The following is a 15,379-nucleotide window of genomic DNA, read 5'->3' as shown; positions in this document are numbered from 1 at the left end:
CACTGCCAAGCCTACCACTAAACCATGTCTAAGCACCACATCCACATGTCTCTTAAATACCTCCAGGGATGGTGACCCAACCATTGCCCTGGGCAACTTGTTCCAATGCCTGACAGCCCTTTCAGTGAAGAATTTTTTCCTAATATCCAGTCTAAACCTCCCCTGGCACTGGGGGAGGAACTTCAGGCTCTTTCCTCTTGTTCTATGGTTTGTTACTTGGGAGAAGAGACCAACCACCACCTCACCACAACCCCCTTTCAGGTAGCTGTAGAGAGCGGTAAGGTCTCCCCTCAGTCTCCTCCAGACTCAACAACTCCAGTTCCCTCAGCTGCTCCTCATAAGACTTGTGCTCTAGACCTTTCACCAGCTTCACCGCCCTTCTATGGACATGCTCCAGCACCTCAATGTCTTTCTTGTAGTGAGGGGCCCGAAACTGAACACGGTATTTGTGGTGCGGCCTCACCAGTGCTGAGTACAAGGTGATGAACACTTCCCTAGTCCTGCTGGCCACACTACTTCTGATACAAGTCAGGATGATGCTGGCCTTCTTGGCCACCTGGGCACACTGCTGCAGTCCTTTTCTGCCAGGCAGCTTTCCGGCCACTCTTCCCCAAGCCCATAGCATTGCACAGGATTGCTGTGACCCAAATAATAATAAATAGCTCAAATGGTAGGATTTTAACTTTTTTTTTTTTTTTAAGGGAAAAAAGTTCCCATTCTACTTCTCACTAGTCTATATTTAGTCTGTTGTGAACAGTATCATCACAGTATGAGAAAGAAATAGGAACCTTAAAATGTGTTACTCAGGTCATTGTGCTGACAAGACAGCTTTACACCACCTATAGCATATTCAGCCTGTGCAGAAGGAGCAACTAGATGTAAGGGACCACCAGGCAGGACAACTTTCCTTGCCATGTTGCAATGAGTATTTGGAGGCTTTACGTCCTCCACAGATGCAAGGGAAGCACCTCAGAGCTAGTCCTGGCACCTCTGGAAAGGGCAGCATCATTACAGTGGAATAGGGCTGCCTTACTAGAGGGGTCCAGGTTTTCCCTTCCTTAGTTTCAACACAGTATGTCAAGACAGACTCTGAAATAATCCATCCCCCTTACAGCTAAATACCTCCTCTGCGGGAGGAGGAACTCGGCTCTCACTACACAGCGAGGTGTTGACACATATCAGCAACAGCTATTCACTGAGGCCAAACTGACTGTACTGGTCTGGGAAAAAACCCAATGTAATACTGCTGCAGAAGCTTTCAACTGCAAGTGCTAGCAAACAGTACTGTGCACACTGGCTAATAACACCATACGTAGAATTGAGTTTCTTACCTGACTCCTTCATTGAGGTTGTACAGTTCATGGTCCGGGAGACCCTTACGCTGGAACACCGCTATTACTCCATTGTGGATACTGAAAGAGGACATTAGGAGTCATTAGCAGCCATCTACATTTTAGAAGGGTATCACTTCCACAATAAGCCTAACATCTCTGCCTAGACACTGAAGGACCTTTAAGTTGTAAATGACTTCTGGTACCCCATCCCAGATGCCTTAAAGGGAATTATTGCCTAGCAAATAGATGACATCTTTGAAAATCAGTTCTTTTTGATTTGTTCCAACTCAGTAACTTCAACAGTTGCACATCTGAAATCAGTAATTTCATAAAACTTAGGCTTATATATTTTAGGTACTTTTTACGTATCTTACGTATTTAACTTTTAATATATTCATATACTAAGTATATTTGAAGTATTTTTAAGTATATTCTATGGCTCACCACAGAGACAATTAACAGCTTCACTATGAGATCAGTAATGATATTACTGGCATTGTTGGCGTATGTTTGGCTGAGCTATGGTTACTTGATTTCTTATCAATAAGCCAGCACTTATCCATGCTGGACATTATACCTGAAGTTTAACCCACAAATATAGCATCTCTTTACTAGAATTGAATCCCAAGAATGGTTAGATCTTAAAAAAAAAAAAGAAACACTGGACAATTATGAATTTTAAGTCAATTTAATCTCTCATTCATAATTTAAAAAATGAAACAACAGAAAAGGGGCAATTGGTTACAAAGACCTATTACCACTTACTCATTTCTCAAAGATTTACACTGTTGCCCCAGCTACAGGAAAACCAAGGCTGCACTGAAAGAACAGGTCTAGAGTTTCTAAGGCAGACAGTGAGAGAGGCAGCATTGTGGTAGGCACAGGCCAACCATCTGTCCTACAAAAGCACTCCCTTTTCATTTTCATTGCCATCTGTAACTGTTCTGCAAGCAGATGTTGCTTAGAGGTGGTGACTTTGTGCTGCAATCAGACACAGCTGAAGATAGGATTGAGACCACAAAATTATCCATCTCAGCAGGGAGTCACATACCCAACACTCTCTGTCCCTGGGGTGTATGGCCACCAGCCATTCTAGGATGCTGAATGGCAAAAACCTGCCAGGTACTGTAGGTACCCAGCAATCCACATGCTTAGCAGGGATGCTTAGGTCCCATGAACTTAACAAGACCACACCTCAAAGGGTTACTGAAATGAGTATGTGCTTCAAGATGAAGCCCTGAAATGCTCCTGAAATACAGCTGACACAATATAGTGTGATGACACATCAGCCTAAATCACTGAGCTTAGGTCTGAGGACAAAGGTAAAGAAATGCCAGTGAAAGGTGAGATCAAACCTGCTCCAGCATTAGTAAAAGGAAGTAGAAGTCTCCTTTCCTTTCTCCAACCCAGTGCCACCTTTTATAGCCTTACACCCTTGACTCCAAAAGGAAAGAAGACTCATGTGGTCCCTCCATCTGTCAGATCATTCTCCACTCTTGGAACCGCCTCGCAACTTCTACCACGTTTAACTATGGAATGAAGTCCTCAAAACATTAAGTCTTTCAGGTTTCAGCTGGGGTAGAAGGAGCATCTTTTAGTGACCAAGAACATACTGCAGGGTGAGCTCAGCCTTTATTCGACATGCACACAGATGCTTTAGCTTCCCAATGCTACCACACAAGAAAGCAGCCTTTATCCGCTCCACTGCTCGTATTACTGCTGTTTGGTTTCTAATACGACTTTACTGAAATGACCATTCCCACCACTGGCAGTGACTGTCTGTTACTTCATTTTCGTCTGCCACATGTAAAATAAAGACGATAACACTGACCACTAAAGGGTGTTTTAAGATATATTTATGAAAATCATAACAAAAGCAATGAGTGTGATTATCAACAGCAGTACTACATGCCATCATTGTCACTGTTTTTTGCATCTTCCCTCACAATCCTACTGACCGCGAAGAGAAAATACAGATTTTGGCATGTGGCTCTTCCTATTCAATGTTGCACCTCAGAAGGGGAGATGACATCTTAAAGCTTATTTTTAAAAAAGCACAGGGCAGAAGTCTTCCTGCTCTGCACCATCTTCCTGGATGGATCTCATTCTGCATGCCATCTCCCAGCCTGTACTCTGCAGGAGCGAGGAACAGCAACAACCAGCCACAGGGGTGCTCATGAGGTGTATCTGGAGGCCACTGACTGAAATCTCACCCCTAAAACATCTGATGAAAAGACCTTCTGAGGATCAGAAGCTAAACCATGCACATCCCTCCTGGGGATCTGGTTCTACCAGTGACTTCACAACATCATTTTTCAGAGCTTTGCAGCTGACCTCCCCCTGCTCACACTGCACAGGATTCTGGTGCAACGGAGCAACAACCAGAGCTCTGGAAAGCGAAACCAGGACTAGATTTGCCCATCCCAGGTACCAGGATTTGTGGTTGCTCTGTCTTGTGAAGAAGAGCTAAAGGTGCTATCTGTTCGTAAGGTCTCCAGAGGGAAGAAGCCTGATTCCTACTGGCAGATGAGTTTGGTCAGCTCAGAGCCAGATCCAGCTACATGCGGCTGCTCCCACCTCAAGGTGATGTCATTGCAGGCACTGCGCCACTCAGCAGTGGAGTGTGCCTGGGAACCTCAGCAGCCCACATTAAACCTTCACAGGTCCACACTAAGAGAACCCCTTTCAATGCTTGCTGGGAGCAAAGGATTGGGCTGGACGGCAGAACTGTGACTATTCACTGAGAGATTCAAAATGCAGGCATGCAACAATGCTGAACAGCAAAGAGATGCGCTGTAAGAAAAGCTCAGCCGTGTTCACCTGTGGAAAAAGGAAATTAAAAGTGGCAGTTGAAGGATATGACCTGCTGTGGAGAAACACACAAGCACATCAAAAGAGGAACCATTATTCTCTTCTCTCTTTTGCTCCTTTGGTGACATTTCCACGGCATTAACCATACCCCACCCCTCCCTGTTGGTCCCTCTTTCTCCCCTACACCCATGTGCACAGACATACACTCATGATCTAATCCAGCTTATTTTGGCTGGCTCGAACAGACACACTCAATTTATGATTATTTGAAAATTGGCAGATAAATGTCTCTGGCATACAGTGAAGTGACTTGGGTATTTTAATATTATGAGTAATATGTGAAGTACGATTAATGTAGTGAATAAAACAAGCAGTCTTTACATGCTCTTCTGATTCGGAAATGAACTTTGCAATGTTCCCTGCCAGCCTTCTGCAGAGAAGAATGACTAAATATCTCTCCTAGAAGCCAGCGTGCTCTCTCCCCTTCTCTCTGGCACTCCTTTCTAAACGAGGGAGAGGTTTTCTCTTTCCAGCTTAACAGGTCCAATATTATTCCTCAAAGAAATAAAGAGAGAGCAAGGCAGGTTGTGAGCATGTAAGTTATTGCTCGTGTAGTAGAACTGCACCTAAATAAAACATCCTAGTGGTGATCTTTTAATCTGTCTGGAACCTCCCTTGTAGTGAGGGACAACTGCCTTGTCTGTAAAACAAGTCTTGTCCCCGCTACATTGACCAGCAGCCTTTCCTTCCCACTGCAGACAGCAGCACTTGCCTGCAGGGTGCAGGCATGCAGTCCAAGGAGGACCATGGAGATCTGGCCCTCCACACTTGCTCAAGAGGGAACAAAGAGTAGTCAGAATAACCAACGCTATCAGTGGCATAAGTTGGTGTCAGGATAATAAAAAGCTAGCTTAATTCTTTTTAGTTACCTTCAGTGAATGAAAAAAACAAACTCAACTCTTGCTTAAATCAAAGTAACACTATGGTTTCTATAATGAATGACTGTTTAAAAGGGTTTACTCAGAATGGTACAAGCTTCTGGTGTAAAGAAAATCTGAGGTGCTGCTTACATACAGAATTCCTGCAAGATGCTTGAGGTGGGCGGATCACCTTTACTTGTGTCTGTGACCAGCTGCCACTGAGGCTTAAGTCAATAATGTATGTAATTAAACTTACATTTTAATAGGTAACCTGAATTGGAAATGCCTTGTAAACTCCCTTCTGTAACTCTTTTACAACATGAAAGTTAATAATGGGTGTACTCATGCACTATTACTCTGAACACCTTCCCTGTAGTGGCTGCGTGCGTAAATGTGTGCTCAATGTGCACAAGAACAAAGCATTGCAGAGGAAACAAAAAAGAGCCCATGCTCAGTACTGATTAAGGTTCTAGTCTGCAATCAAGACCAGACCTCACACTGTGTGGTCAGGGTTATAAATGCTTCTGGTTTGCTGTATTGTACCAGCAGAGGCATTTTACAGAGAGTGCAGATGTAACCTCCTACTCCTGCAGTGCTGCACTTTCTCCTGCTTAAGGAAATGAGCAATTTCTAATAATACTCCCCCACCAGTATCTTCTGCTGGAACAAGGGGGACCTGGAAGGACTGTGCACCTGAGCAGTGCGCCTTTGGAACAAGCTAGAGCCACCCTCACCCTGTGAGAAAAGGCTAATCTCTGAGTTAGGGGATTATGGTATTTCTTGAAAGCACACCACCAATTCGTTAGCCAGCTCCTCAACTGGTATGAATTGGGGTAAATTTCTGTGGTAACACTATTTAACCTGAATCCAAGCACTAAGATACATTGTGCAGACACCTTTCAATAAAAACATATGCTATGGGTCACTCTTGGTCTGAAGACTATGGCTAGAAGAAGACATTTTGAGAGACCAGCAGCAGGGCAGAAAGAAGCCCAGGAGGAGGCTTCTCACAGGTCAGTGGGTGGGCAGGGAAGAGAGAAGCATGGCTAGAGCAGGTTGGCTGTAGGAGGGGAAATATCAGGATTGGAAAATGGCAGAGACTAGGTTTTGGGGGTGGAGGCTTGCCTTTAGAATTAAGACAAAATGTCAGATGGCTCGAGTAATGTATTGTACTTATCTATCCCACAGTTGCCACAGATTGCAGTTGATTGCTGAAAGAGAACTACCTACAACCAAGAAGGCACTCACAGCAACAAAAATCAAGCCAGCAGCCTAAGACCCTTCACCTCTTTGGAGAGACAACTCAATCTAGAATATTTGTCTGATCCTCCAGAGAAGGTGGTGGCTCCAGGACTTGCTACTCGGCCACCTGAAACGTGGGGAATGGCAGCTCTAGCACACACAGCACAGACCTTCCCCACTGTTTGCTTTAGCACAAAGGGATCTGGAAAGCGTAAATCCCCAAAGCACGAAGTTGGATGCTCGCTGATGGCACTCTCAACCAGCCTAAGAGTGTGAGTGCCAAGACAGGGAGGGTGGGGCTTATTAATCTGATTTTTGCATAAGAGAAGCCACTGCCTAAGTAGCTCAATACCACCAAAACATACATTTCCCTTCAGTCGCTGGTTGCCCACCCAGACACCACTGCCTTTGGTGGGTGGGAGGTTGGCTCCCCCCAGCACTGAAGTACCCACCCCTGTTCTTTCATTGACTTTTTAAAAAGCCAAGAAGGAAAACCTATTGTCATTAAAACGCTGTTTTCTGACAGGTCAGAAACACTTTGTCCACAGAATTGAGGAACAACTGCAAGCCTCTGTCTGAATGCTGACCTGTTTGCTTCAACCGTGGCCATGGCATTCCCAGCTTGGCATTTCCTGGCAAAGCAGGCGGAGTGGCTCACATTTTCATTCGTGCACAACACGCAGGTAATTTTGGTTCTCTAAAGCAGTTATTACCTTTGCATGCAAACAGCATGGGTGAAAATACTGTTTTATTTATTTAGTGTTTGCAAATTCTTCCCTTTCCAGAGCTCCAAGTAAAGTCCATGTGCAAAAACAATGCTATGTGAATAATCACCCCCTGCGAGTATCGGGTAGTTAAAGGCAAGATTTTCATTTTCAAAAGGGACTAAGTGATTTAGGGCTCATTTCCTCTGGAATGTTATGGGAATAGCTAATTAATAATAATTAACCTGATATATTTGCATCAAAACCTCCTTTAAGACACCCTCGCTCCAGAATAAAACCTCATTTTTCTGAATTACCTTAATCTAATTGGGAAGAGCCCATTTTCAGCACAGCTTCAGTCCAGTTGCAACTCCACAGGCTTTCCATGAAGCCTTGACCCTTTCAAAGTAAGCTTGCAGCTGCTAGTTCAATTAAGTTTCTGAAATTTCTACCCAAGGTAAAGCAATCTGCAAAGAGGGATAGGCTGCAATTACACACTGGATCATACAAGTGAAAATATGCTGGTCTGCAAAATCCCATCTTCAAAGAATTTTAGAGGCATTAGTTCACAACCTTCAGCAACTATAAACACTACTACTCTTACGTATGAAGAAGGTGAGACAGACAGGTGAAAGGACTTCGCTGAAGTGTTACCAGGAGTTAGTATCTCTACAGAGTGTAGGACTAAGGAGATTTTGGCTTCCAATTATGCCCGCAATTCAAGCAAGTATAAATATGTCTGGAGGGCTATGGGGAGCAGCCATTCTCCACCACCATTTTCTATTACTGGAGTCAAGGCTGGCACACGCTCCATGGTGCAGTGGTGGCTTGACCAGCTGGGAGATCCCCTTCACCCAGCCCGTCCCTCCTCCCCACCCCATAGCTTGGCTCTGTCTGCCCCCCATGCACACACATGGCCAAACGTTCCAAAGAGAGCTCCAAATAAAGGGTCAGGAAAAAAAAGGTTATTCTCAAACAGGCAGAAATATTTCAAAATATTTCTGAATAAACACTAAACATTGGAAGAAAGAAAATTTCCAAGTAGAAGTAATAGATAAATATGCTGTTCTAGAATGTTTTCTGTAGTAAAGCCTCCCTGTAATCTGAAAAAACATTAATTTTTAATTAAAAGATGAAATATGGTTCCCGTGACTGTAAAAATTATAGCAAGTTATTGTGCTTATTACAACCCTGTAAAAATTAGCCCGAACTATAAAACTCTTTTTGATTCCATATATATCCTTGGATTCACTGCTGATCTCACTAATGTCACAGGCATCTCATCTGTGTTTTCTTCGCCTTTTCTTTGCTATCTCCTACTCCTTCATGTTTCCCTGAATTTTCCCCATTTTCTTACACTGAAGATCCAAGTGTCTTTGACTAGAGGCTTTCCCACAGCACAACTCAGACAGTATCAGCTCCTGATTAGGCAGTCTGTGATAGCTCAGTCAGAATGAAAACCTTTCGATGGATTTTATTTGCCCTGAGAGGGGCCCCCCTGGCTTGCAAGCTCAAGATTAAAAACCCTGGGTTTCTCAGTCCAATTGGTTTAGTCAGCATTCAGCCCTCATTTTTTTGCCTGAAGCAGAAAAGGGGCCGGGGGGGGGGGGGAGGGGAGGGGAGAAAAGGAATTGAAGACAATGCTAGTGAAAAAATCTAAGCTATTTTAATCCAATGCAAATTCTGTGAGCTGTAACGAAACTGTATTGTTCCACTATGTTGCTGTTGGTTGCTAGTTAATGTGCACTGCCGGTGTGTTGCTGTACAGATCTTTTGGGGTTCATGGGAAAGCAAGCTCAGAAAAAGCTGTGATATAAAGCTTAATTTGCATAGAAGCAGACAGCAGCCCGGCACCAACTTCCCTTTGATCTAACAGTGTTGAGAAGTTATACAGCATTTTAGTTTGGAAATGAAGGAAAGTTATCGGAGAGGAAGAGACCTTCCTTGCTAGCACTGAATGCTACACGCCCCTGCACACTGAACCCTGCGATGAAGCTCCTGCAGTCTGCTCTCCCTCCGTGTCAGAAAGCAGCAGGCATCCTCTGGTATAAACAGTCTGAGGGCTGAGACCGGTCTGAACACAATGGAGGTGGCAGAGGGGACGTCACTGGGCAGCCAGACTGCAGCCACACAAGCTGACTGCAGACGCGGAGCCGCACATCCTCCTCAGGAAAAGCCCACAGTGACAGAGCTGCTACCTTGCAGAAGACCCCACCAGCAAAACTCTGGCTCGGCAGCGTTTCAGCACAGCCCCTGGCAGGGCCGAGGCAGCATCCTTGCTCCACCTCAAAGGGCTGACTTTCAGCATGGAACCAGCAGTCTCGTGTGGGGCAGGGCCTGCCATGGGGTTGTGCTTTACCTCTCCCCACATCAGTTTTGACGAACTTGGTTCAAAGCCTCTTTCAAAAGCAGATACACATATGCCACACCCAGGCACAGCTGCTAACATTAGGCAAGAAACCAGCAGACATTTAAATATAGAACAGCCAGGCTTGGTGAAAGGAAAGAGCTCTGCTGGTGCATCTCGACTTCTGTGAAGCTCTTATGCTCAATATTGCACAGAATGAAACAACACAGGCAATCCTTTTGTTTGGAAGAGCAAATATTCCCATAAACCAAAGTATGGTATGCTAGTCCTCTATTGGGGTGTTTCAATTACGCAGGGGAAAAATAAAAAACCTTCCACAGCCCAAGAGTTTCAAAACCCACCCGAGATTCCTAGTCAAAGTTTAGACACCCAGTTTGCAACACTGATGTTACAGTCTCTCCAGCAGAGCTTAACACCAACTCCTTCAAGACCAGACCCTGTTACACATGCCAAGATGGGCACGCACCGGTGACAGGCAGAAGCTACAGTGGATAACTTCTTAATACTACTAATCCAACATCATTTAAGCCCCGGCTTTGCTGAGGATGATCTCCAGTTTTACAGCCTGTAGAATATCTGAGTTTCTTAAAACCAAAAGAGGATACAAGTCCTTTTGCACCTGAAAGAAGAATTACCCTCACTCTCTCTTCCACTCGGCAGAAAGCCTTGCAGTATTAAGCAACAAACAAAGGGACTTCCCTTTGCCCTTGCAGTGCAACTGGCTTGTAATCTGCAGGACTTGCCATAGCTTCAGGCAGCTGTTAGTGCAGGCATGCAGTGCCCACTTGACTTGCCACCACAGGTAGCACCGGCCTGCCGCCGCAAGACAGCAGCCCTGCCAGTGCTCCCAAAGCGTTTGAGAGGCACGTGCCACCAAATGGCAGGGACAGCCCGGTGATCCCTGCACAAGGAAAAGGCAACAGGCAGCAGGAAAGCACAGTTAGGCCTGAGGTCACGCAAAGTGGTGACAGGATGACTCGTGGACACCTACCCCAGGAAGAGGCGATGGGACAACTGTCTAATCGTTTGGATGAAACGTGCAGAAGTCTAGCTAGCTGACAGGCAATCACTTATGGTCAGAGCTAAACCTGTCCTGTCCAAATTAAATATAACAAACTCTTGCTCTATCTCACTTAGGAAAACCCTCTGGTTTGAGTACATGGAATCCCTAACCCTGGAGCTCTCCCCCTCCCAGCAAGCCTGGTGCCTGACCTGCTTTCCATGGGCATCCACTTCCACGGCTCCCTCCCCACAAGCAAGACCTGGAAACACTAATCCCTGCCAACTAAAGCCATCAGCACACTGTCACAAAAAGGCTTTGGGGACTGTATTCTGTCACCATGGTTCACACCAAGGAGTATCTTACTCCCTGCTGCTTTCCATGGGGCTACTGGCCAAGCGAAACCCCAACTGGCACAAGCCAAGGTGGCCCAGTCTAGCCTTTAATTACCATCACCATCCAGACCGTGAGGACAGCTCCATGTCATACAAATAGCACAATATTTAAGCAGAAACTTGGTGATTTTTGAGACTGGTACAGTTTCAGTGCTTGCTGCACTGCTGGCATTAAACAACTAATTCATAATGCAGGCATGAAACCACAAATCAAGTGGTAAGGACAGAAGGTGTGATTTTTTTTTTTTTTCTCAGAACTCAAATACCTTTCACAAATCTGTCTATAGTTCACTGGTATTTTTCTTCTATGGCTGTACCGCCATACAATTATAAAACATTACAAATGAGGCTTTCCAAGCTGTGACCCAGGAGATGATATTTCATTTTCAAAAAGGATGTAAGAATGTAATTCCTAACAACTTAGAGACTTATCTATACAAGTGTCACCAAAATGGTCATTAAGGTGCTTTCTGAACTATCTGTGCTGACACATTCTCAGCAAAATGTTGGCGTGGTTTTTTTTTGTCAAACTAATAAAATTCAGATGTATAAACACAGTAAAGAAAACAATCAAGGCTTATTTTTCCCTGTCCAAAGTGCATGTGCTGGCATGCGCACATACACACACACACACAGAGATATTTGTATTAATTGGGTAGACTTTGTCAGATCTATATCAACAACCAGCAATATATACAGTTATGCAGATAATAATGTATTTTAATAGCTATGTATATGTAATTTTTTTAAAACTAAAATAAACCAAATCAATCTCGAATGAGAATATCTAGACAGACACAAAGACATATTTGTAGCTCTGAAACAAGTCCTTGTCCGTCACAAGGAAGAGCAGGCTGAGCCATCTGCAGGAAAGGCTCTTTGCCATCAGCCTTCAGAGAAAGGTTAACAGCAACGGGAAGCAAAACGCTCCTGTCTTTTACTTGAGCACGAACTCCGGTACATGTAACACACTAACGCAGAAGCCCCGTATACTGTAAACTTGCTGAGCTGGGAGCAAGGCACCCTAGCCTGCAAGGCGATGGAGCGGCTACCTGCACATTAATCACAGCCACGGGAGCACGGAGAGGCTGCCGGGGAGTCAGCACATCGTGCGAGACCTTACCTGTTCCAGGTAGCGTTGGAGCAGGCCCGTCGCTGCTGGGTCCCCCGCTCATCCAAGGCTGCCTGCTCTCTCTTGCCCAGATCACTGAGGCTGGGCGAACTCATGAACTTCAACCTGCGAAGAGTCCTCATGGTCAAATGTGTGTTTGCGCGTGGCAGCTACAGATACACCATCCTGTTTACACACACACACACGCAGCTGGAGCAGCGGCAGTGGCAGCAGCAATGCGAGCAGTTCCCTCCGTTTGCTGTTCAAAAAAGAAACTTAAAAAAAAAAGAAGAGAGAACCAGTCTCTACGGAGCACACCTCTGCCAGCAAGAAAACAAACCTTTAATCAGATCAACTCTGACGTCATCAACTGTGGTTAATAATTTCTCCAGTCCGTTCAGAAAATAAAAGAAGTCGAACTTCTGGCTGCTGCAGCACTTTGAAGGGGCCCCTTTGCAACCAGCAGCTGCCCCGAGTGCGGGGGCTTGCCCTCCCCCTGTCCCCGAGCACCACGACCCGGGAATCTCGCTCAGCGCCGCGGCAGCGGCGTGCTCCACCTGTCGTGGGAACTGCTCAGCTCCTCCAGCGGCTTGGGGGGGTCTGCTAGCATTTCTCAACCTCTCCCTCTCTCTCTCTGCACTCATAAATGGAAATGAAACTGGAGGGCAACGGGCAGGAAAAAAAAAAACACCCAAGCAACCAATACTGACGCACTGAGACTTTATTGGAAAGTTTCATAACTGCCTGTGCCCTGCCACGTTACAACACTGCACACAGGCGCTCTCGCTCCCTCGCTCATACATATACATACGCACACTCCCGCACTCCCTCTCTCCCGTACGCACACAGCCCAGCCTCACGGCTTGCCTGGGAGGCTGCTTGGGCTGAAAGTGTCACATAAGCCACAAGATAGAAATTATTTGCCAGCAACACAACTGCAGAATGAAAAGTGCCAGTTCGGGTTTTATCATTTTGAGGAATTTTTGGTGGCGCACGGAAGAGCCAGACGCTTTGTCTTTCTCTGCCTTTTTCTTTTTCTATTGAGATAACAGCTGCACAACTCGGGGCATACTTAGTTTCTACAAAAGCCCCAGGTGTCTTATCTTCAAAGGAAAAATCTTTCTCTGACTGCCGCACTGGAGCTGAAAGATATGCTGCTACAAGACTCTAGCCTGTGCTTAGCTCGCTGTCACTCACTCACAGTTCTGTTTTAAATTCAGGAGTGCTTGGCTCATCTGCTGGGAAGTAATGTAACAAAACACCGATTAGCTTTCTCAGGAAAGAAATCTTTTGCAATAGACTGAGCCAGAGCGTAAGAACTGTTCTTCTATTGCTACAGCACTGGTCTGCAAATAGTCTGGTAAAAGCCACAAGGGTTCCTTGCAGAGTAACTTTCCACTCACTGGAAGGGGGCTGCAATATAGAAGAGCGTATCCTTTCATTTTTTCCTCACTTTCTACTCAGTCTTTTCATTTGTGATAAACTACTGCCTAGATCCAAGCTATAATTGGGTTTGATTGTGTCCAAATAATATGGTAAAGCTTGTATTACAGAAGAACTGAATTTCTCACAGCAAGATCTGCCTTATGTGCATCATTTACTGACGTATTTTAGTAAAAACTGATTCTGCTCACTACTCACCCAAACTCAGCTAAGCTTATTGCTTATAAATACTCACTTCCAAAATTTGTGTTCGGTATTACCTCTGTGGGAACCAGTTGCAGAACTACCTACGGAAATAAATCCATTTTTACCTTGTGCTAGTTTTAGCAGCAGTAGTTTTATCCAGCTGCTTGGATTAGTGTTACATTGATTGTCCTTCTCACACCAAAACCCTCAAGTATACAAATGAGCATGACAGTAGATGGCACGTAACATTTCACTTTGGAACAGACCTGCAGCTCCACACCTAACCTCGGTACAAAGACATTGCTATCCCCGGTCTCTTCCAGATGTTTAAATCCTTCAAACAAATGAACAACAATCTACTATGTACACAGCAGCAAAAGGAAAACAAACACGACAATATATGGCTGTATTCTAAGGAATGAGATGGCTTCTACAGCATACAAATCAAGTGACCAAAAATAGATACAGCAGAACACTGCTTCGTTCAGATCGGATGAAGGGCACTCCGTTTCTGCGGATAATACAGCCCGGGAGAGCAGGGAAGCACAACTCGGTCTGAGCTGCTGCTGAGGGCTCAGATAAACATGCGATATAATGCTTAACATTACCCTGTTAAGCAAAACAACCAGTTAGATAAACCTATGGCAATATAATTCCATCTAATTTAATTTTCCACCTAGCTCGGCTGCTTTTCTGCTTCTCACTTGCTGTGAATTCGATAGGCCTTGCAAAATGTTATTATACTGGATTAAACCTTTGGAATTTTTAACTCTTTGATCCCTCGGCAGCACCGGAGACATTATAAACTGTACCCTGATGATGCCAGTATCTCAGCAACTACATAATAACATTTCATCTGCTTTATTTCTTAAAATCCTCAATTTGCTGAATTGACTGAACCCAAGGAGCTGCTGTGTCAACCTTGGATATGTCAGGCTATACTGCAAAAAGCAGTACTTGGCTTCCTCATAAAACACCAAATCCCAAGAGAAGGAAAAAAAAGAGACCTCTTTCCCTCTGTATGTCGAAATACTACACCTATAGAAGTCAGCCTATTTTTATGCCACCTCATCAATCTCAGTAACCAGTACAAGACTCAGTCAACACATGCACAAAGCGCATCGGAGAAGCAGCATTCCAGCCTCCTGAAAAATTTCAGATTGAGGTAACAGAGGGCAGGGTTTCTCTACACTTCTTCCTATGATTCCACCTGATCACATGTTGATTTATGATAAAATTAATCCTTTTCAACAAGGGTTGCCTCCACCCATAATTACCAAGTAATACTTCACATTTACATTGTGCTGTGCATCCACAGACATCCTTGACTTCACGGCATTCATTAATTCAGCCCTGAGCAGCTCTTGGGTATGAAGATAAAAGATACAATCTGCACTTAGAACGAACAGTGAAGAAGAGAAAGGTGATGTGACTTGCCCAGGCCACCCTGTGAGCAGGTGGCAGAGATGTCAAGAGACCCCAGGGCCTCTGCCTCCCATTCCAGCACGCTATCGAGGGGACGCTGCAGGGACTGGGCAGCCAGGGACTCCTTTGGCCCCGGGCAGCCGGAGGGCACTGCAGAAGACAGAGCTCCTCACCAGGGCTTGCGGTGCGGCCGTTCCCCTGTAACCACTGGTGAAGAGAGTTGTCGCAATACAGCACTGCTTCAAGATCCAGAGGCTAAGCAGCACAGATTGCTCGCTATTGGTCGTGGAGAGGGATAAGAGCACTGACCGGACTAATTGGGAGGGAGAGGAGGATGGGGATTGGCAGGGGCCCTCCTGTAGGCTCAATAATGAGCGCGACAAGCTTCTTAAATAGAACTGCACTCAGTGCATTTACAGAGCCGAGACTGTGAAGTACTG

At 45.2% G+C, this 15,379-nt stretch overlaps 1 protein-coding gene across 1 annotated transcript in view; it reads right to left on the bottom strand.

Annotated features, from left to right (window-relative positions):
• Window positions 1-12,704, bottom strand: part of PRR5 (proline rich 5) — a gene marked incomplete at its 3' end in the record, with an annotated part of 54,498 nt that extends 41,794 nt beyond the window's left edge. The window contains exons 1-2 of the mRNA XM_082004522.1: window positions 11,898-12,704; window positions 1,332-1,412 (exon numbers count right to left, since the gene is read on the bottom strand). Of these exons, the coding sequence (XP_081860648.1) occupies window positions 1,332-1,412; window positions 11,898-12,028 (212 nt within the window). The 5' untranslated portion in view covers window positions 12,029-12,704. The remainder of the gene's footprint in view (window positions 1-1,331; window positions 1,413-11,897) is intronic.
• Between the last annotated feature and the right edge of the window lie 2,675 nt (window positions 12,705-15,379).

Source organism: Phaethon aethereus (genome assembly GCF_964289735.1).
Source record: "Phaethon aethereus genome assembly, chromosome: 1".
Taxonomy (NCBI): domain Eukaryota; kingdom Metazoa; phylum Chordata; class Aves; order Phaethontiformes; family Phaethontidae; genus Phaethon; species Phaethon aethereus.
The sequence above is the reverse complement of the archived record's forward strand: the minus strand, read 5'-3'. Positions and strand labels throughout refer to the sequence as shown.